The sequence below is a fragment of the Zonotrichia leucophrys genome, chromosome 2, assembly GCF_028769735.1.
Source record: "Zonotrichia leucophrys gambelii isolate GWCS_2022_RI chromosome 2, RI_Zleu_2.0, whole genome shotgun sequence".
NCBI classification, from domain to species: Eukaryota; Metazoa; Chordata; class Aves; order Passeriformes; family Passerellidae; genus Zonotrichia; species Zonotrichia leucophrys.
In genome coordinates this window covers 95829820-95850680 of record NC_088171.1, presented here as the reverse complement: position 1 = coordinate 95850680, position 20861 = coordinate 95829820, and the positions used below count along the sequence as shown (strand labels likewise).

The following is a 20861-nucleotide window of genomic DNA, read 5'->3' as shown; positions in this document are numbered from 1 at the left end:
TTTAAACACTTGTGGAAGATGACTATCCAGGCTTTCTGTTCAGCACAAATTCCATATTATGCTCTCTGATCTGCCATTTCCAAGTGCTTCACAAACGTTACAGAGAAATCAAGAATTAATAGGGAGAACAAATTTCCAGGGCCCACTGGTTATTTCCTCTTTTTATAAGTGTTTAAAGCAAAGGGTAGTCACTTTATATCAGACCTAAGGTTAAGCTAACTCAGCATAGTATTTACATAAAGTCAAAAGTTTATCTTTAGGGAAAAGAGGATAAGAAAAAGACCACATTTAAGGAATATCCTCTGCTGCTTCTAAGATTTAGATTTAATTGTTTTGTAACAAGTAATAATATAAACTATTTATAGAATGACAACGGTATAATAAAAATGCAGCTTACTCTAAAAATGTTAATTTTCTATGACTAATTTTTAATGTACATTTGAGCCTCCTAAAGATCCCTCACAGGTACTCCAAACACACTGATGTCTTGTCAGATAAACGAGGCTCCTCTGAAAAGAATATTTATCATTGCAACATCATAATCACCATTATTGGGGAGGTCACCTACAAATGAAGAAAGTTGTTTCCTGTGGAGGTGGAATTGAATTATTTTTATCTGTACTGCTGTAGAATATCCTAGTAAACTTTCTCTAGAAGTCCATGTCCAGTTTACTATGGAATGAATACAGGGAAGGCATTTTTGTAGAGAACAGAGTGCACTGATGGCAGGGGAAGCAGTAAGTGTCCCTAGTTAAGTTGGCATTTTTCTTTCCTCCAGTGCTAGAAATGCTTGAAACTATTTCTTATATTTCTCTTGCTCTTGTTTTTACATCAAAGTTCAACAGTGTAGGGATTTAAGTGTTCAACTTCCTTCTGTTGGTAATATGAAACTCCCAGCATGCAAGGATTTCTAAACTAGGAAGTTCTGTATTTGCCTTTTGGGTATTGTTGAAAGAAACATATAACTATGTGATGGCAAGAAATATTATGGGATCTAAGAACACCATGAGACCTTTTAGATACTCATTTGCTTCTGATAAGGAATTCTTTTACACCTGAAATTTAATAGAAACCTGTGATCATGATTTTCAATGTGATGCATCATCCTACTTGAGAGAAATTCCTTCCCTTTCCCAAGACCAGATGCCCTAATGCCTTGTAAACAGCAATGAAGGGCCTGACTTTTATAAAGTGCACTGGTAGAAACACAATAAAAGTTCATAACACCAGGAAGCTGCAATTTGAAGTGCTGGGAAGTTATATCTCAATAAATAAAACAGATTCATACTTTCCAGGCTTTTTTGACATCACGTGGTTCTGTCTCAAAAGCTTAAATGAAATTGTAATGAGTCATTTCTCATCTTCCAAACCAACTCTGAATCCAAAAGAAAAACACTGTCTGGTTCAAAGTTAAATGGCTCTGGCATTTTTTGTTGGTTCTCAAAAAGCTTAACTGGAGTTCAAGTTGCTAAAAAGTGATTGTCATTGCTGTTACTAAATTAGAAGTAGTCAGACCAGGTTCAGAAGAGTAAACAAAAAAGCACAAGTGACCTAGCTCACATGGATATTCAGCTATTCCAGATGCCTGGGAAATATCCCTTGCAATTCAAGGCAGAAGATGGATGTTAGATGGCAAAATAATTTGATAATATTTTAGCTAAGTTTCTTTTAGAATTGTGATTGAATTTAATAAATTCTCATTAATTTTTTCATGAGTTCTAAAATATACAAATTCCCCAACTAGGAGGAATTTGGGTTGTTTTTTATTTTTTTTCCTCAAGATAGCTGACATAATTATTCTATTACTCTGACATTCACTGCTATGGGAATGTAAAATTATTTTTACTCCAGTTAGAAAGTGTTTCATATTCCACTTTTTGGGACACAAGAGTATAAATCTTTTTTCATTTTCCATTATCAGGCAGTTGAATAGAAAACATTACTGACTGACGTTTATATTAATGAGGCTAAATAAAAACACAGATGGCTTCTACTAAGTGAAGGAACTGAAAGTAATGATGTGCTATCTTAAGCCACTGTCCTGCAAAATCAGGGACCAGGATAAACAGAAATCTGATTATTCTAGCTGAGCAAGAAAGCCCAGATAAACACAGCCTCTCTCTGCCTGAATTCTTGTCTGTACTAAAAAAAAGAAAAAAAAAAAGATTCTTTTTAAAGAAGAATTGTCAATCGTTTGAAGTAGTACTCGAATTTTTCTACCCAAAACAGTGACTCAACACCACTTTGGAAGACACTCTTGAGATGAAACTTTTTAGAAAAAATGAGTGCAATAGATTGTTTCAAAGAACCCAGAGCTGTGAAATGAAATTTCAGGTGTAGGCCTTTCAGTGGCCCAAAGAATGACAAAACAAGAGCAAGGATGAAATATCCTTGTGTCACGGTTTTTGCCCTAGCCAATCAATATGGTATTCAAAATGAACCAGCAGGACCTGAAAATATTGCAGCCTGATATGTGTTTCTCTCATACACTAGATTTCCTTAAAAAAAAGTAACCCAACAAAAAAGTTTGTATACATTTATGAAGGTTCAATAGGTTCAGATAGTTCCATTTTGAAATGAACACGATTAATCAGCATTTTAACATAAAAAAAAATTATAATAGTATAACAAAATTAAAGAAGTGTTCATTTGTTCATAAACTCCCATGTATGCAAAATGGTTGAAAATTTACATTAAAATGCATCTGATTATTACTGATATTAGCTGTAATTATGCAAAAGATGAATACTTTCTCCCTTAGCTCAGAGTTTTGACATTGAGAATAATCTATTATATCATATGAACAACTTCATTCATCCACGTGTAGCTTAACACTATAATTTAGGAATGACAAATACAAAAGCCTAAATTATTCTCTTAATAAGGAACTTTTTGCAAAACCTTTATTAGTTTTACCAGTTTCTGTGTGTTTTCATGTTGGCTATGTGTTTAGCTCTGGTTTTGTTGCTAAAGTTTTTTCTTCCGCAAGATCTCTCTTTTTAGAGTACTAAAAAGACCTCTAAAAAAAGGTTTATTTAAAAGGAAAATAATATATGGCAAAAGAGTTACGTTTGTTTCTGAAAACACAGTTCCCACTGGACTTTGTCTAGGTGGATGGATTTCCAACCATTGCAGTACCAAGGAGTCAAAGAAATTATTGAACTGAAAAGTTGTCATAATTTCAAATTATTAGTCTATTCCTTAGGATTTTTAGATATAATTTCTTTTCATAGGACTTAGTCCAAACTAGATTTTAAATGCCTTAGGTGTAGGACTCTTTCCATTTGCACAAACTAATAGATATTCATTTCAGCATTTTTCATTATATCCTAACTGATCTTTTTTTCAGCTTCATCCAGTTATCTGTTTTTATACACCCTGGAGACATAGTAAATAATTTCTTTCCCTGTTTCTCCAGGTACCATTCAAATAACAATAAACAGTTGCAGCTTCAATTTAGCCAAATTTACTTTTTATTTTTTAAATCTTGGCACACACCCACACGTTTAACATCATGTCTCTTTATTCTCCATTAAGATCTCAAATGCAAAAGAGGCAGATGAGAGACACATCGGGGGCAGGTGGGGGCTCTCAAAGATTGCTGATACTCAAGAAATAACTGAGTTGTCTCTGGATGGAAAAAGCCTCCTCTGCAGGTTTGCAGTTAGGAAGAATTTCCTGCTCTCGACAATGTGAGATGAGTGGCAACAAAAACCACATCTCCCCTGAGCGTTCAGCAGCTTGAGACAGCAACAGCTTCCAAACAAGTCTTTGCTATGGATCATTTTCTTCAAGTTCTTTAAAGAGAGGTTAGCCAAAAATTTTCTTTGGATCCCTCCGCTTGTCATAAATAAATGTTTTAAGTTGTCACTACCTAAGCTGGTTCCAGGTGGTTTAGGTGATAATTTCTGTATTGGAGTCCTGTCTATGCTACTCTGTTATACTCTGGAGTGGAATCCTCTCTCTGTTACGCTCTTATACAATCTCAAAAGCCATAATTCTGTTTTATGAGTTGGCGGGAACCCCTCCCAGTGCACACCTATGGACAATGGATCTCAAAATGTCATGCCTTATCCATGTCTGCATAATAAAAGACTGTCCAAGTAATAATGTGGAATGTGAAGTTCTTCCTCTTTCTTATTGGTGATCAAAGAGGCAGCAGTGCTGTTTTGCACTTGTCAGATTAATCATATTCTCATTTTGGCCAATATTCCTAGAAACCCTCGACTACTTGCAGAGCTTCTATTGAAATATATGGAGGGGGGGTAAAGGAAAGAATCAAGGAAGAAAAAGATATAGTTATTCCATCCGAGGTCTAGAATAATTTATGCTGCTGTACTAATTTACCAGCATTGATCTTTGTGTAGAAATTCTCCTTACATCAGTAGAAAAGGAATGAGGATAAAACATGGTCCATGAAATTGTCTTTTACATCAGAGTTTTTAGACAGACTAAGTTGCACATTTTGCTATTAATATCTTTTCAACCAGAATGCACAAACCTTTGAAAAAAGAAGTAAAGGAATCTAAAGAAAAGGACTTATGGAACAGGGGGAGGAAATGGCAAAAGCCCACAGACCCATGTTAAATGAGAGAAAAAAATTTAACTCTCTTTTCATAGTGGATATGCATTGTTAGAACAAAATTTTGTCTATTGTCTTTGAATTTACAGCAGATACATATACCTGACTATCAGATTATTTGCTACAGAAATTCTCCCTACTGCTCCTGTTTGAACCCTCTATATATTTTTAGCCAGTGAAAAACAGTATCATGGACTTGAAAGAAAATTTTACTGTGCTGGTTAGTTTTATAAGTATTTTCCTTGAATTAATGAAAGAAAACCAGAAAGAAGAACAACACAGAGCCTGTAGACCTGCCATCTTCTATGATGCTACCGGAATAATTAAGGAAGAATTTTGCGTCTGCTAATTTTAGGCAGTTTTCTAGAGAACATTGTTCAACCTAACACAACAATTTAGCTGAAAAAACAGTGACATAATTGACAAAATTGCATAATAATTGCAGTGCTTTAGAGTCAGCTGTACTAAAGCATGACTCATCACTCAATACATAAGAAGCCACAGAACTACGTCACATCCAGCAGTGCAGTTGCAGTGCAGTACAGTGGAGCTGCAGCCAAAGAAGAAATTTAAAATCACCAATCTTCTGATAACAAGTGGGGGAATAGGGGATTTAATGGAAAGTATGACTATGATTTTTGTTTTACTGTAATGAATTAAACAGTGACAAGGAATATTTGAACAATTGCAATTAAGATTTAGAGCCTTTTAAGAAAAATATTTAATACATGTTACTATTTGAACCTCACACATTCTCTGGTAATACTTGTAATAGTTTGCTTTATTGAGGAAGGAGAACTATTCCACTTCTCAGCTGGAGAAATGATTGGTGAAGTGGAAAAGCAATGATGGAATTTTCTGAGATAATTACATTTTTTATTAGAATACTTTATCAATGATCTTTTTGAAAGAAAAGCTGTACAGTGTAACAGCCAAGCATAAAACACTAAACTCCTCATGAAACATTTTGAATGACCTTCTGTAATAGCATTCACTTGAAAATAATACTTTTAAAAACTGCAGAATCTGAAAATCTTTCCCTTGAATAAGCCTTACTTGTTATGCAAAAGATACATATGACTTTTATCAATTTCCTATCTATTAATACATTCCTTGACAATAAACTAAGCCCCAGCTAAAGATAATATTCAACAGCAAGATTATACATCATTAGAAAAGTTACAATGATAAGCTTTTTCTATTAAAAATGTGATGGTTTGGACTTACCAGGTGTAAAATTATACCGAGCAGAAAACCCAATAGATTCTAGTTCAGCATCAGCAAAAAATTTAATCCACAGGAATCTGCCACTAGATTTTATCATAGGTGGATTTTGCTGTCCACAGAAACGTCCAAGGATTGGGGAAAAGCCAAAAGGTCCATCTCGTACTTCTATGTGGTCAAATTTACACTCCCAAGAAGGCTCTATGGAATATTTTTCATCAAAGTGTAGTTCAATGCATTGTCTAGGAGCAGCTAGAGACAAAAAAAGAAAATTATCTTATTATTTTCTAACCCAAGATCCTTTCAAAACTAAAGCAAAACTGAAGAAAACCAAATTTATCATTTTGTATGGATTGCAAAATTTTGTTTAAAAACACGTAGAAAATTGGAACATCATTTTTTTTTTACTAAAAATTAGTACATCTATATTTTTTATAGATTTCACACCGTCAGGTTATTTGTCTGCTGTTCTCCTTTTAAAAAAGCAGTTTTGACAGCAGTGCTTAGTAAAACTAAGAGAGAAATATCCATGATGAACAGAAAAATATAGCCAGGAACAATTTCTTCAAATAGAAAAGATAAAATGATTCTAATAAACTTACATATTTAGAAGAATTTATTTTTTCTCTTATATTTTGGGGAGGGGTGTTAATCAGAATACCTTTTTTTATACCTAGTACTGAGAAAGATGATGAAGAAAAGGCTGATCAGAACTGTGCTACCATAAAGACAGATTATCTTCCTACATGTATTGCAGTCAATGACAAACTGGAGTGTAATTGCTTATACTCAGAATTACTTCTCATTGGAAGCATAAGAACAAATGCAGTGTATTCTCACTTAAAAAGGAAGGATAAGGATCCTGGATAAGGATGATATTAGAAGAGCAAATGATATACTGAAAAACTTTAAGGAAGTTCATAGTGGCAATTTAATTAGACATTTTTAAAAAATCCATCTTTAATGATAGGTCTTAAGTCTTGAGACGTTCAGAATTATTTCTAAAACAAATATTTCCTGGGATCTCCTGTATAAAGCAAAAAAAAAAGTAACAGGTAGAGATATAGTATATTCTTACAAGGAGGGGGAAAATAATGGTTTGATTGATACATTTTATCAGAGGCAACCTTTTATAGGTGCACTGTTTTCTACACTCAATCCTGTCCATAGCAAACACTGTGTGCCTTCAGTGTCTAGAGCATGGTGCATTGGAGCCTTTTGCTGACAAAGCCTTCTGCTAAGACAAGGATTTGTTGTGTCAGTGCCTGCTGTGCCTCTCGTGGGATCATGTCCTACACTTTTCACATATCAAAAGAGGTTTGTATTACCATGAGCTTTGCCAGAGTTACCATTCTTTTCACATGAAAATATGCAAGATCAAACTGCATGCCGAGTTATTATCATGAAAACTGCTTAGCATGGAAACTGATGCCACTCCAGGAGTCAGTATCTCTACATTTATTTCCTCAAGAATAATAAGAAAACTGTCAGTGTTACAAGAACAAAGATCTTGTTTGGATTCTGAAATGTTTTAAAATTTTAAGCTTTTGATATGAACTCGTTACTCACATAAGAAGAGAGGTTATTTAAAATTAACTGAGTAAGAAGATATCAGGTAAATTTTGAAATCTTTACATAAAAGCACATAGTCAGATCCCTCTTACAACTATTTCATGTAGATAAATACAGCCTCATTTTATAAGAAATATTTAAGAAGTAAGTTAATAAAACATCTTATTTGTAAAGGAAAATTATTTTAACAGCTTTACTTACAATGGTAATATAATTGGATGATAGATATTTACTGAAACATTTAATTTAACATAAGAAAGAAACCTTTTCTACTGTTCTCAATCTGAAGACATTCACATTCAGGGAAATAGTAGTGACTTGTCATTATTTATACCAATTTATGGGAAATTTTTGATCTTCATGCCCTTACAAATTCAATAGAAAAAACAGAGGTCTATGTTTTACATATAATTGCATGAAATTCACAGTCTATGGAAAAGAAGCTTTGAAAATACAAAAAATTTACAAATGTAAGGTCAGATAATAAAGCTTGTAAAGGAGATCATAATGATGTTATCCTTGGTGAGGTTTGAAAACCAAAGTAAATCTTTTTAGATTATAGTAAAAGATTAAATACTTGGAAGACATTATAGATTAATTTTATTCAGAAGTTTCTATCCTTGACTTTACACTTTTATAAAAATTTTTGATTCAAACTCAGCTAAGCCATACTAGTACAGAAGAGAGCAATCAGTGACTTTCAATTTGGGATCATATTCTGCATGCTCTTATTCCATTTAAGGAGATTTGTTGAGAACTGTTCATCACCCACCTGAGGGACTGCAGAGTCAGGTATCAGAAACTTTCCTGACAACACTTTAGGTAATCTTAAGAATGCTCATCATGGCTTGAAAATCTTCCACATTCATGACTCCAATGCTATGCCATTAACCTGTCTAGACCTTTATTATTATATTTTAATGTCACAAACTAGATATGAAGATCGATTCTCCTACTGCTGACTGTCAGCTATGCTGACATACAGCAGCATAGCTGCTGTGCTACTCATAGCCACAAAGTGATTGCTTCAAAAATGGCTCATGACATTATCATAACACATTTATCCTTTAAAATCTTTCTTTTCTGCTGCCTTGTTTGATACCAAGAAGAAGGTTACAAGTGTTGGCCCATAGTTAAATCCTTAACAAGTCTTCTCTGTATCCAAGACTCATGTAATGTCAAAAAAGGCCACGAAGCCCCCTTAGAGTTCAGTCATTTGACATCATTTTTGGTGTTGAAAAGGAACCCTAGACCCAACTATAGGTTCGGTCTAGGAGGCTCTGAAGTAAAGGGAAAGATTGTGGATAAAATAAAAATCAGGCCTACTGAGTTACACGCGAGAGCTATTGGCTATGTGAATGAATGACCTGATAAAAACCAAAATTTCCACAACCCTAATCTCCATGTCTCTCTCTGAATCTCACACTGCCAACCAGTTTTTTGACCAGAATATTGCTATAACTCACACTATTCTGCTTTTACTTGTTTTTCAACAAAGTCAAGATGAGGCTTTTCCTAGTGAAGCTCAGATCTTGCTATATCTCAGAGAGAATCACATCAGCTCAAGGAGAGCTCAAGTTTCCACTTTTCCCTGAAGGCCCTGTGAGTAGAGGCTACTTCACTTTAAGAATGGAGCATTGAATATTCATTAGCAGCACTTCTCCACTGGGGATAAAACAAGGCTGGGGATTGAGTTTGAGGGCTGGACCACTGCCCAGTTCACACTCCTTAAATGTAAATTCATGTTCTGGCACCATTTTGGCCATGCCACTAAGAACAGTTCAATAACTCCAGGGTGCAGCACAAGCATCCATGACCTTTTCATAAGGTGCTTTTAAAAGAACTTCTGTTTTTCTTCTTGTGCTTCATATTTAGTTAATGGTTAAATGTTTTGTTTGCAATAATCTACGTTAAGACACAAATTTAATCAAAACTTCCTCGATATGACCATAAGTGATGAAAACACATAATTCAAATTCTCAACTTTAAGTTCCTTTTAGCAAAAATGGTATAATTTCACACTTATGCTCTGCCTTTAATAAGGGGTTTCTTTACCCGACACAAGGTAGAAGAAGCAGCTATTGTTTAAACGCACATCTTGTGCCACACCTTTTGCAACAAAGTGTGTGTAAATGAGGTCACAGAAATAAACTGGGGACAAGTCCAGAATAGTCACTAATAATAGTGTATGTGTTCCTATAGAAAAATAAAACAAAACAAAAAAAACATCCAGAATATACAAATCTTCCAGACTGGCCATCTAATCCAAAGGGAGGGATGGAGTGATTATTTCTGGTATCCTAATTATTAGCTAAAGTCCATTCACATCTTCAGACCTTCTTCTGTGGCTATGATGTCAAGCAAAGTTGTGCCCTCTCCAAATGAAATATATTGAATAATGTCTCATAAAATGACTTGATTTCAAATGCCACAACTTCCATATTTAATTTCCAATTATCTTTCTTCAAAAAATGTTTAGAGCCATGGAAAGGCCTACTTAATGCTTGCATGTCTTGTCATACTTTTCATCTAATTATCTTATACAAGTGCTGTCTTAAGATTTTCAATCCAATGGGGAAAAAAAAAAAGAGTCATTGGGTTCCAGCTTGCAGTAGAACAGTTGCAGCAAAACTGCACAATTAAGGTTTTAATTCTGATCAACCTCTAAGTCTGTGTAGTGACAGCTGAAGTTAAGTGAAAAAATCTGTTTCAATTTGCCACACTGCATGGAAATGAGAAACAGCTTAACACCTACTGCCATCTCTACGAGCTGTTACCCTACTAATAGTTTCAATAATCCTCATTCCTTCTGGTTATCCTGCTATTATTGATAAGGAACCATATTTATCTTCATTAGAAAATAGGTTCTTTCATTGTTTTGGTGAAAATTTTTTCAGCACAAAAATCACTATGAAATACAAAAGGACTTTGAGCAGAGGTTTTTCACTTGGTGATAACATTATAATTTTCTAACACCTGTGAAATATCATGAAAGAGTTTAATGGACTTCTGTGAGAACATGAGATTTTCAAGATTGATAGGTTCACAAACTTGTAAAGTGGAAGATATATTTTATATCTCCATATATCAATTCTAGTCCATACCTGTATTTATAAACTAGCACTTAATTATTAAAAGAAGAGTGGTTACAATTTTACAGGTTTTCCTCTTATAGGATTGTTAAACCCATTCTCAAGTTATGGTGTGTATAGTATTAGTATCCCACTCCCCAAATACTTTAATACAAATAAAAGCCTTTGCTCCTGCAAAATCTCCTCTGCAAATTTCCTTTTATAGCACACATGCCAAATGTTCTGCAGTCTGGCAAAGGTTATTGCTGTCACTGCTGTGATTGTTCTGGGCAGCTGTGAATTTTGTCAGGTTAGAAACATGAATATGCAAAAGAAGGGTGAAATTTGGCCAATTTTTCTCAGCTCATTTTCTATGTTTTCTATATGCCAACTAAGATTGAAATAAAAGAAAAAGAAAAAAAAGAAAAAACCAAACAAAAAGAAAAAATTCTCACTGCATTTTGAAAGGCAGATGGGATTCATCAGAAGCTCCTTGGGGAGTTGTATCAGCCCTCCTCCAAGCCTCACTTGTGACACTTCTCTGTAGCATAACAATTTTTGTACAGAGGCCATGATTTCTAGATGAGTTAAAGGATTTCCTTTAAAAAGGCAGTCAACCTGGACTTTAAAATTCCAGTGATAATGAACTCTTAGAACTCTTAGTTGTTCTAAGAGTTCATTATCACTACTACTAAATCAGAATAAAAAAAAAAAAAGAAAAAAAAAAGCAGAATAACCTAAGAAACTTCCAACTGTTAGATTTACTTATGTCTTTGCTAGGATAAAAGCCTCTGCAGTCAGGAATCTCCTTTTCTTTCAGAAATTCACGATCTATGAACATGGCAACTTTTGCCAGCTCCTTTATGTCACCAAAATAATTCTGACATGACAAAAGGACTTTTTATCTCCCCATTGAGCTACAATGGGGAGGAAAAAAATTGAGATGAAATTCAAGTGTTTGCAACACACTACAAAGCTGGAGTGCTCAGTAAAGACCAATAAAGTCACTAGGAACTGTGTTTGAATTTGCCCCAAGACTATGTTTGATAGCAAATAAATGAAGGAATGAATGCAAGCAGCCAGGAAAGAACGTAGTGATTCATTTATGCATTTATGCCCACATCATACAGCTTTCAGTATGTTGTATACAGTCCTGGCAGGCTGAACTCCCTGAGACATACAACAGGGAGATAGTGATGGGGGATGATGATATTATAGACAATATCAACAGTCCCTCTAGTTTGGTACTTGGCATTCAACAAGATTCAGAAGCTGTTCAAGCATATGGAAATTTCAGTTCTAAACATAGAAATGAAATGCATAAAGAGGTGTTTCTGTCTTACTCTAAAATATTTATTTCCTCCATTAGTCAGGGTTATCCACAATTTCTGTAGATTGTTATCTGATTTCAAATACATTGCTATAAGTGTTTTATAAATCCTTTAATATCAGTGTCTTATGACAATGAGTTTCACAGAATATAAAAGATGTGGGGAAAATTTGATACTTGCTAGACTTCTTTATCATTTTCTGTTATTTTGCATGTTGCAAAAGGAATAAATATGGACAAATTATTTATTCTAATTACAAAAAAATGTTTTTTGTTGACCTTCAGTAGTTCTTTTGCCTTTTTTTTAAATCTGACACTTAAAAGTAGTATTGTTCAGACATCTTCCTATATCTCTGCTTATTTTGGTGACATTTTCCAGACAGACATGACTATTTCTGGTTTTTTATAGAAGACAGAAATAGACATGGGGAGATCAGAGCTGAAAATGTTGTGCAATGCCTATGGTTCATTGTGGGTTTTAAAATGACCAGCTGCAATCTAAGCTGTTATTAGGCTGGATGGGAAGAAGAAAATACCCATGCCATAGAAAAATTGTGTTCAACTGGATTTTACAAGATTGAACTTTCTGATAAAATATAACAAGATGTCTGTTGAGTTCACTCTTTTCCTTATACATTTCTCTAAACTTGTCCATGTGGAATTTCATCTTTGTCATAGAAGTTTGTTGATTAAATCTTTCCTTCTTAAATTGTTTTTTGGCATTTTTAGATATTTTAGATCACATTATTTCAACAGTGTATTTTTGCAATTTTTCAGCATATTATATTTTTGTAAGTAATTAATTACTATTATAAAGATAAAAGTCTTTACTATATTAGGCTTTCAAGCACCTTCTTACTGTGAGGAAGAACGTCATGAGATGGGACTATTAGTGGGACTAAATTTAGTGGGACTAAATTTTACAAAATTGTGGGTTATTTCCAACACCATTTCACTTTAATGACAAAACATCCTGTGTTTCATATCTTTGAAGATAAAACATGCTTGGTTCTTCCCAGTCTCACAGGAGTGTTAGATAATTTGGTCAACAGATGCAAAAAGACCCAGATCTAGCAACATAAGTGTAATTGGAAAAAAAATAATGTTAAGTTGTACTTTTCGAACCTATGCATTTATCTTCTTCAAAAAAATTATTATTTTAAACCAATTACTAAACTATGCTGGAATTTAAATATTTACCATGTATCTGTTTAAATTCCAGACATATACAGACTAGCTTAAATTTTACTTTAAGAGTTTATTTGGCTACATTATTTATAATCACCTCTTCTGACTTTAGTCAAATTATCTAGCACCGAAGTGAAATTCAGCCATTTTGTTGTGACTTTTGACTTTCTAAAAGTACAGAGTGTGTGTGGGTCCAGAAGAGTTCATTCAATTTAAATCAGCTATATATCTTTGGAAATATATCTTGGTGCTACCTGCATCTTTTGTAAAATAATGATTTCTGTAGTTCCTCACTCCATCACTAATTCATTAATAATTCTCTAAATGAAGCATGGATAGAAGACTATCGTTGTTTTATTCTACATGTATTCACAACTCACGAAAGAAGTTTTTTGATTCCAGGGATTTCCTATACAGTACATGATTCATCTTTTCTGAGCTCTGAGAGGATCTAACCTCTATTACTTTCCACAGATTCATTATCACAACAATCTCTCTAGCATGCATTGTACTAAGACTGCTGAAAAGAAACCACATAGTTTGTTTGTAATACACCTTTAGGCTTCCCTACATCACTTCCATGCTTGCAGTTGTATACTCTTTAAAAACTAAGTTTTAGAGATGCTTTGTCTCCTCTAGTTTTATTTTGTAGGTTGGGTTTATTTCATTTTCATTTCTTATGAACAACTGGATGGAAAATAATTTTAACACTCACTACATGGATATTTTCTGTATGGCTTCTTTTACTGTACTAAGCTTGTCATCCCTGGTTCAGTTACAATAAGTTTAAAATGTCTGCATGAAAGTCAAAAGCATTTTTGTTTCCCATGTTCACTTTTACTACTCATTTTAAAATATCCTTTCTTCTGTCACATTGCATTTTAGGTTCTATTCATTTTCTAAACATCGTGGAATAAATTCCTGAAGTACTGAGTCTTACATACATACCACCTTAACTAATTTATTAGCTATATCAAAACAGAAATCAAGAGGTTTCTCTAAATCTTTTTCTGTCTGGAAAATATGTGTTATCATGACTTTACCGACTCTTCACATAAAACAAAACATATTCTTTTTAATACAGTTGATGGTAAAATATAAAGATTCTTCTTTTGGTCACCTTCTATAATGTAGACACACTCTCTGTCTGGAGGATATTTGTTGGGGTAATTTGGAGAGGTGAAGATGCCTCCTTCTGCATATTTTGTCCAAGTTCCACACTGCACTGGTCTCTGTCCTTCGGAAACACTTTGCTTTTCTGTGAAATGATGACATTAAGCATTATATAATTAGCCCAAAAATTATCATTTACACATGACACTTAGAACTCTCGAACAGGATAAGTACAACAGCCCCTTTTCTGTCAGTCGCCTCAAACTTTTATCTGTTGAGACTGAGTATGATAATTGATCTAGGGGAAAAGAAGGCTGGTTTTTAGGGGTACAAACATATAATTCTTACTCAAAATATGGTTTTCAAAGCAGAGGAGAGGTTTGAGTGTCCAGGGGAAAATAAATTTGCATTGCTTTTAAAATAATAACCGTCTAAGGAAAGCATGTGCTTGAGAATTGGAAGGCATGAATTTCCCACTCATACCTCTCAAAAAGATCAAGCATGTGCTCTATCAGCAATCTTCATGCCATAATACAGGAATACATCAGCCACAAAATTGAGGAAATAGCCCAGAGAATTATGATCATATATAGAAGTTGTTTTAAATCTGCAGCATATTTAGTCTATATTCACTGGACAGAGGTAGACAGGGGGATTCCTGGAATCTGGTTCATAGATTATTTTTATCTGACTGTTTGCTATAAAATTAATAAATAGCTCTGAGGCCAGGAATCACAGCCCAGAACTCTCCTCCTTCTAAGTGAATCCTCAGAGAGCAAGAGTCTTGTCTGCTTTCTTCCTAGCCCTGAATCTATTGCATTTCTTTCTGGTTTTGGCCAGCTCAAGCTGAAGAAGATCAGGGATCCCTTCCTAAGCATCTTGCTTTGACAAGTAGGCTAAAATGAGATGGATTCTCTAGAAGGAAATATATCTAGGCTGCTATTAAAGGCAAGGATAGTAGGTTCTAGACAGATGTTGCTCTGAATGAGGTTTTTAATAATCAGAGAGCTGTCCCATATAACTTAAGCCCCAGTGTGTAGAGTAAAGGTGTTTGAGACTCCCTCTTCGGATCAATGGATGAAAACAAGAACTTTCCAAGGATGATAATAACCATCTGAGACCTGAACTTATACTATGTTTTTCCTTATATACTATGTATTTTCTTTACATTTCTTTTTCACCCTGGTCCATATCCAGGCAGAGTATGACATGGAGCCTAATTTCCTGCAATGAATGCCAGCCCGCAGGGACTGTACACTCAGGCACAGGTTCAGACACACACTGTGCTTAGCAGCATTCCATGCTAGGCTCTCCTCACACTGAGCATCCAAGCCTCTAAAGAATCTCTTTCACTACTCCCCCTGCACAAGTGCACTGATGGTACCAAATTTCAGGTTCTTAATTAATTATACTTCAACAAGAAAAAAGGTTTTAAGTGTAGGTAGCTGAGTGCCCAAACTGGACTTCCCAATTTGAAAGTAAGAGTGTTTTATAGTCCTTAGTTAGAGTCAGGCTGAGCCTGATGAGCACCCCTGGATTTTTTGTGTGTATACAGTCATGTGAATACTCCAAACAAATGGACAAAGGGTAGACACTGGGAGTAAATGAGCTGCTAAAAATTTCAAAAACTAAACTAAAAACTCAAATCCATATTTTGGTCTCTAATAAATTTTTTAACAAAAATGTTTGATGTTTACATACCTGTTCCTTTTTTGGTTGCCCCAGACAAATGTAGGATGATTAGACTTGCTACAACTGAAAGAGAAATATGCATTAAATATCACAGAGTGATAGTTTCTGCAATCAAATGACTTGTACTCATATATCTCACAAGAATACAAATGAAATAGCATTGCTGTAAAGAAAAAGTTTCATTTTACTTGAATCTTTTAATTGCACATATTGTATAAGCAAGTTTCTTCATGGCCTGTTCTTGTAAGTACTTATCTTTGCAAATGTAGGCAAATAAAGAGGAAATCTTTTGAGTTTAAAACAAAACTCACAGGCACTGATATTCTCATCCTTTTTTTTTCTTTTTCTTTAATATTAGAGAAAAAAACATTTTTACCAAAACCTATTTATATAATAATACTTCATGTCAGTAGTAGTAAAGTGGCTGTTTTTAACAGAGGGAGACAAAATTTCAGTGCCACTGTATGCACTAATGTCTCTCAGTATGGCATAATAAAATTTGAAAATGTGTACTGGGAATAGGAAAGAAGTGAGAGGTTGGGTTCTTCACATCCATCAAAGCATTAGCAAATCTCTAGTGAAGTAAATTATTGTGTGTGCTTAACAATCTCATTAATCTATTTTGACTTGTTGAGAGGGTGTTGCTTTTTTGCTGCAGTGAATCTGCAGCCCACTTTGCAAACAGGTATCTGCTGTCTCCAGCTGTGATAGGACAACTGCGCCTCTTGGAAACAGATACAACCTTTCTGAAATGGACTTTGACCTGGAGATAATGACTGGGTTTCTGAGAATTTCCAAATGTAATAGCTTGACTAGAAAAGGCTAAGAGGCAAACACTTAGTAGAGTCATAATGAGACTAATTTGGAAGATCAAAGTCACTAGCCAGCTACCTGATGAAGAAATCACACACTGCTTTTCTTGTCATCATTCATATCTTCTTTGGCTCTCAGAGAAAGTGGAATAGCAAGTGCAGAAGAGAACAGATCCATCAGTTCTTGGAGTGCTTAGGGCTTTGCCCCGGCTAGTCTGGCATCAGGCCCAATCACAGTGCCCAGGCTGCACTGACCTTAAGGTAGAAATGAAGCTGCATGCTTATTCAGAGCATTTTGGATCAGTCAGCTACCATTCTGTTGATGACTATGACGAGGAACTGATCAATTAATAAAAGTAATTGCATTACATACTTTCTTCTTATTTTCCCTAAGAGACACTAAAAGCCACCATTGGCTAGTAACTATGATCCTTTCCAAGATGGTGCTTTCAACATTTTCACCTTTTTTGTCACAATTTATGTGTAATTTTCACTCCAAAGGAAGCCATTCTCCATATTTCCAGTATTCTGATGGCATTGAGAGCCTTATTTATATGTCTTTGACCTTTCGCATGTGACAGAGGGTTTGCGGCATGGATGATGGCTGCCCTATTAAGCAAGGTAAGATTGAAATTCTGGGAAAATGAAGGTTTGGCAGCAAATTCACTATTTCTTGTTCAAGCTCACAGCCTCTAGAGATGGATGTTGGCAGCACTGATAGTTAAAACTCTTGTGTGTCATGGGCATTCAGTGAGAACACTACACCTTCTGCTTGGATCTGAATGCTACCTAGCCATTCATGCCTTTACTCCCCTCAGGGATGAATTCTGGAAATACATGCTACTGGGACTCTGCCTGCCAACTCTGTCAAAATCCAAAGGCAAAGCAGGAATCACCCCTTTACTGAGTTGCTCATTTCCTTTAGCTGTGTTTCATGCAGTGATCATAGTGCATCTATGCCTGTAATCTTCAGCAGCCTACACCTAATTTCTCAACAGTGTAAAATGGATTGGTGCTCAAATGTGGAACCAGCTGCTGGTGTTCTGTCTGCCCATAAATTTGTGGAAGCCAGAATAGGACGCACGATAACCAAACTCCATGTGAGAAGTATTTCTTTTAGGCAATTAATAACAATGCGTATTTGATTCTTACACATTCATTTCAAGCATCTTTATCTATTAGGTCTCCCCTCATTTTCTATACAGATAAAAGTGAAGTTCAGAGAAGTAAAGAGAGTTGGTCCAAGCCACAGATATATTTTACCAAGATGACAAAAGCCCCACAGCTCTTTTCAGTTCCAGCTGTAACTGCTAGAAAAGAGGTTTCCAAACCACAGAGCCGTTTTCATAAAGCATAGAGCTTTACTAAATGTCATTATATCAGTATTCGCTAGTAATAAGCAGTCAAAATAATCTTGATAATAAAGTCTAATAGACAAGCAGAGACTTAGAAACTAAGTGTTTGAAGGTTTTGGTTTTATTCTAGACATATAATACCTAACATTTGGATAGATGAAGTGAAACACTTCTCCCATGTTAAAAAGAAAAAAATAAAAAAGAAAAAGGATCTTGCTTTAGTGTTGCTAACAACAGCACCAAAATACGCAAGTTGCCAGAAAGTAATTAAAATTGTGGTCTTCTTGGGAAAAGCCAACACAAATACATATTATTCAAGTAGACAAGGCAGACCATTTTATTCTATGATCCCACTGCACAAACGCACCCCTGATACCCAATTTGAGGTTTGAATTTCTCATGCCTTTTTCTTTCTCAAGCCACAGAAAAATAACAGTGCTTTTCAGAGAGGGGGGAAATAAACCAAGAGCCCAAAGGGACTAACCATGGAACCCTCACTCGTTGAAAACTGTCACTTGGGAGGTGTTGGCAGCATAGCAACATTATTGTCATTATCTCGGTTCGGGAATTATTTTAAAAAGTTTCCACAAAATTTCTTGTTGCATTCTCACTGTCTTTCTCCTCCCCCTTTCTCTCCTAATCACGGGTGTAATTATAATCGCGCTTTCTAGTGCCACTCTGATTACGCATCTTTCCATCTTTTTTGGATCTCTGCATTCTTTTTTCATTACAAGCTGTACATTAAGTGATTTATCTCTTGGCCAGGCTTTTAGGAGGCTGTGATTTGGCACAGACGTGGCTTAGCCTGGCGAAGAGTTGTTGGACAAGCAATACCTGGTCATAGCGCTATTGCACAGGTGTGGGCGCGCAGAGAAGTGCTGGGAGGAACTGGGGCCACTCAGCCCCTTCAGAACAGCGGACCCTCCGCAAGACGGAGGCGGGAGAGGGAGTCCCATCTCGCACCTTGAGGCCCCTAAGGTCTCGGAAGAGCAGGTGATATATTTCGGTGCCTCCTTGCTAATCCTGGTGGATTTCAGCCGACAGCACCGCCCCCGCCCCGCGGCTCTCCGGGATCCGTGCCCGGTGCGGCCGCCCCCGCCCCCGCCGCGGCTCCGGTGCTGCCCCGCGCCCCCTCACCCTCGGCACCGCTTCGGGCCCCAGCGGGGGCAGCTCGCTCCCTTCGCTCTCTCCCGGCGCCGCCAAAGCCACCGGAGCTGCCGTGGTGCCCAGGTGAAAGCTCCAGCCCCGGAGCGTGCCCCGCCGCCCGCCCCACGGCGCTGGCAGACACCGGCTCCCCTCCGGAGCTCCGCAGCGCGGTGGGGGAGAGGATGCGGTGTGGGCGTGGGGGAGTTCGCCCCTGGCCCAGGGAGCCTGGGCGTCCCGTTAGCCAGGCAGGTGCGCAGGCAGCGGAGGGCAGGAGCCCGTGCGCGGCGGCGGAGCTCGGTCGGGGGTGGGAAGGGGGAGATTGATACTCACTGTGAAAGAAGCTGCGCCCATGGGTCATGTCTGTTCCTTACACAAGGGGCTTCGGTCTCCACTAATTCCATTTAGATACGGGAGGACTTCCAGTGGCGGGGAGAGGATGGAAGTAGGAAAAGAAGAAGAAGAAAAAAAAAGGAAAAAAAAAAAAAAGCCCACACACACAGCAGAGCCGAGCAGCCTTTCCTCTCCCTCGCTCTCCCTCGCAGCCTTCAAATGATCACCGCCGGCTCAATCCCATCACAGCAGAGCGATCACCAGCACCGCCACGAGCGGTGCATCGCGGCGGCGGCGGGCAAGGCGGCGGCGGCGGCGGCGGCCCGCGCATCCAGGTGCCGGCGGGCGGCGGCGGAGCGAGCCGAGCCCCTAGTCACCAGTTTCATACAGAACCAAAAGCAGATCGAAGCATTTCCTGCAGGACTCCGAGCCCAGCGACTTCCAGCCCTTCGGCTTCTTTTGATGCATTGAAGAAGGGATTAATGGGTCCGTCATCAGCTCCCTGTGCTTGCTCCTCTGAAGGGGTGGGGGCGGGCGGGAGGGAACCCAAAGAGGAGGGGTGGGGTAGAGAAAGATTTACCAAATAGGGGATTTAGTCATATTTGTGTGCAATCAGAACCTTATTAGAGAAGAAATCCTTCAAAATAGAAAAAAATCCATTTTTGCAAAACCCTCTCCCTGCGCATAACACAGTATCAAGTGGTAGCAGCGGCAGGAGGCTGAAAAGACATTGCACGGTCTGAAATCCCCTTGAGAATGGACGGAGCGAGAAAGAGATGGATGAGGACAGAGAGATGCCCCCTCACTTCTCCAGTCCAGGGCGAGAAGCAGGAGAAAACCGTGGAGACTCTTCCATTCATTCAGTGGAGGGGAAGGGGAAGGGAAAGAGGAGGGGAAGGACGGGAGGGCGGCAGTGGTGGGGAAGGAATGATTTCAAAACTGGGAAAGGAAGGGTAAGAGGAGAATGATCGCTTCCCCTCTCCTAATCAGTTCATGGATCAGACAGAATGCTCATGAGTTCCTCCTTGAACTGCACCTGCCAAAGGGAAATTGAAAAGATTTTCCCCTTTGAGAGACGACTTCTTCCTCTACACACCCACACCCACTCACGCACAAAGACACGCACACACACGCACTAAAGGGAGCAATAAAAGTTTATCTGCTAATCCTCCGGCCGCAGATAAAATGATTACCTCTTCCAATCAGCCCAGAGACGACTGCAAAATCTCTCCCTTTCTCTCCCGCCCTCCCCCCGCGTCTAGGACTTATCTTCCACCCGAGCTACAACCCATCCCAAACACCCATCCCTTGGACGAGGTTGCGGAGGGCTAGTGGTCAGGGCGGGAGGGACGGCAGCAGAATCTAGTAGAGAAAGCATATTAATAATAAGAGTATTGAGAGGGCCTGAAATGGTCTCAATGAAAAGCAACAGGGGAGGAAGAAGGG

The 20861-nt window shown here is 37.4% G+C and overlaps 1 protein-coding gene across 3 annotated transcripts in view; it reads right to left on the bottom strand.

The window, feature by feature from the left end:
• The window catches only part of NETO1 (neuropilin and tolloid like 1), a 62009-nt gene extending 41458 nt beyond the window's left edge, over positions 1-20551 (bottom strand). Inside the window, exons 1-4 of one of the 3 annotated variants that reach the window (XM_064705748.1) lie at positions 19416-20551; positions 15782-15835; positions 14088-14225; positions 5810-6058 (exon numbers count right to left, since the gene is read on the bottom strand). In XM_064705748.1, the coding sequence (XP_064561818.1) occupies positions 5810-6058; positions 14088-14225; positions 15782-15835; positions 19416-19443 (469 nt within the window). In that variant the 5' untranslated portion in view covers positions 19444-20551. The remainder of the gene's footprint in view (positions 1-5809; positions 6059-14087; positions 14226-15781; positions 15836-19415) is intronic. The other 2 variants (XM_064705747.1, XM_064705746.1) reach the window with 2 other exon arrangements.
• Between the last annotated feature and the right edge of the window lie 310 nt (positions 20552-20861).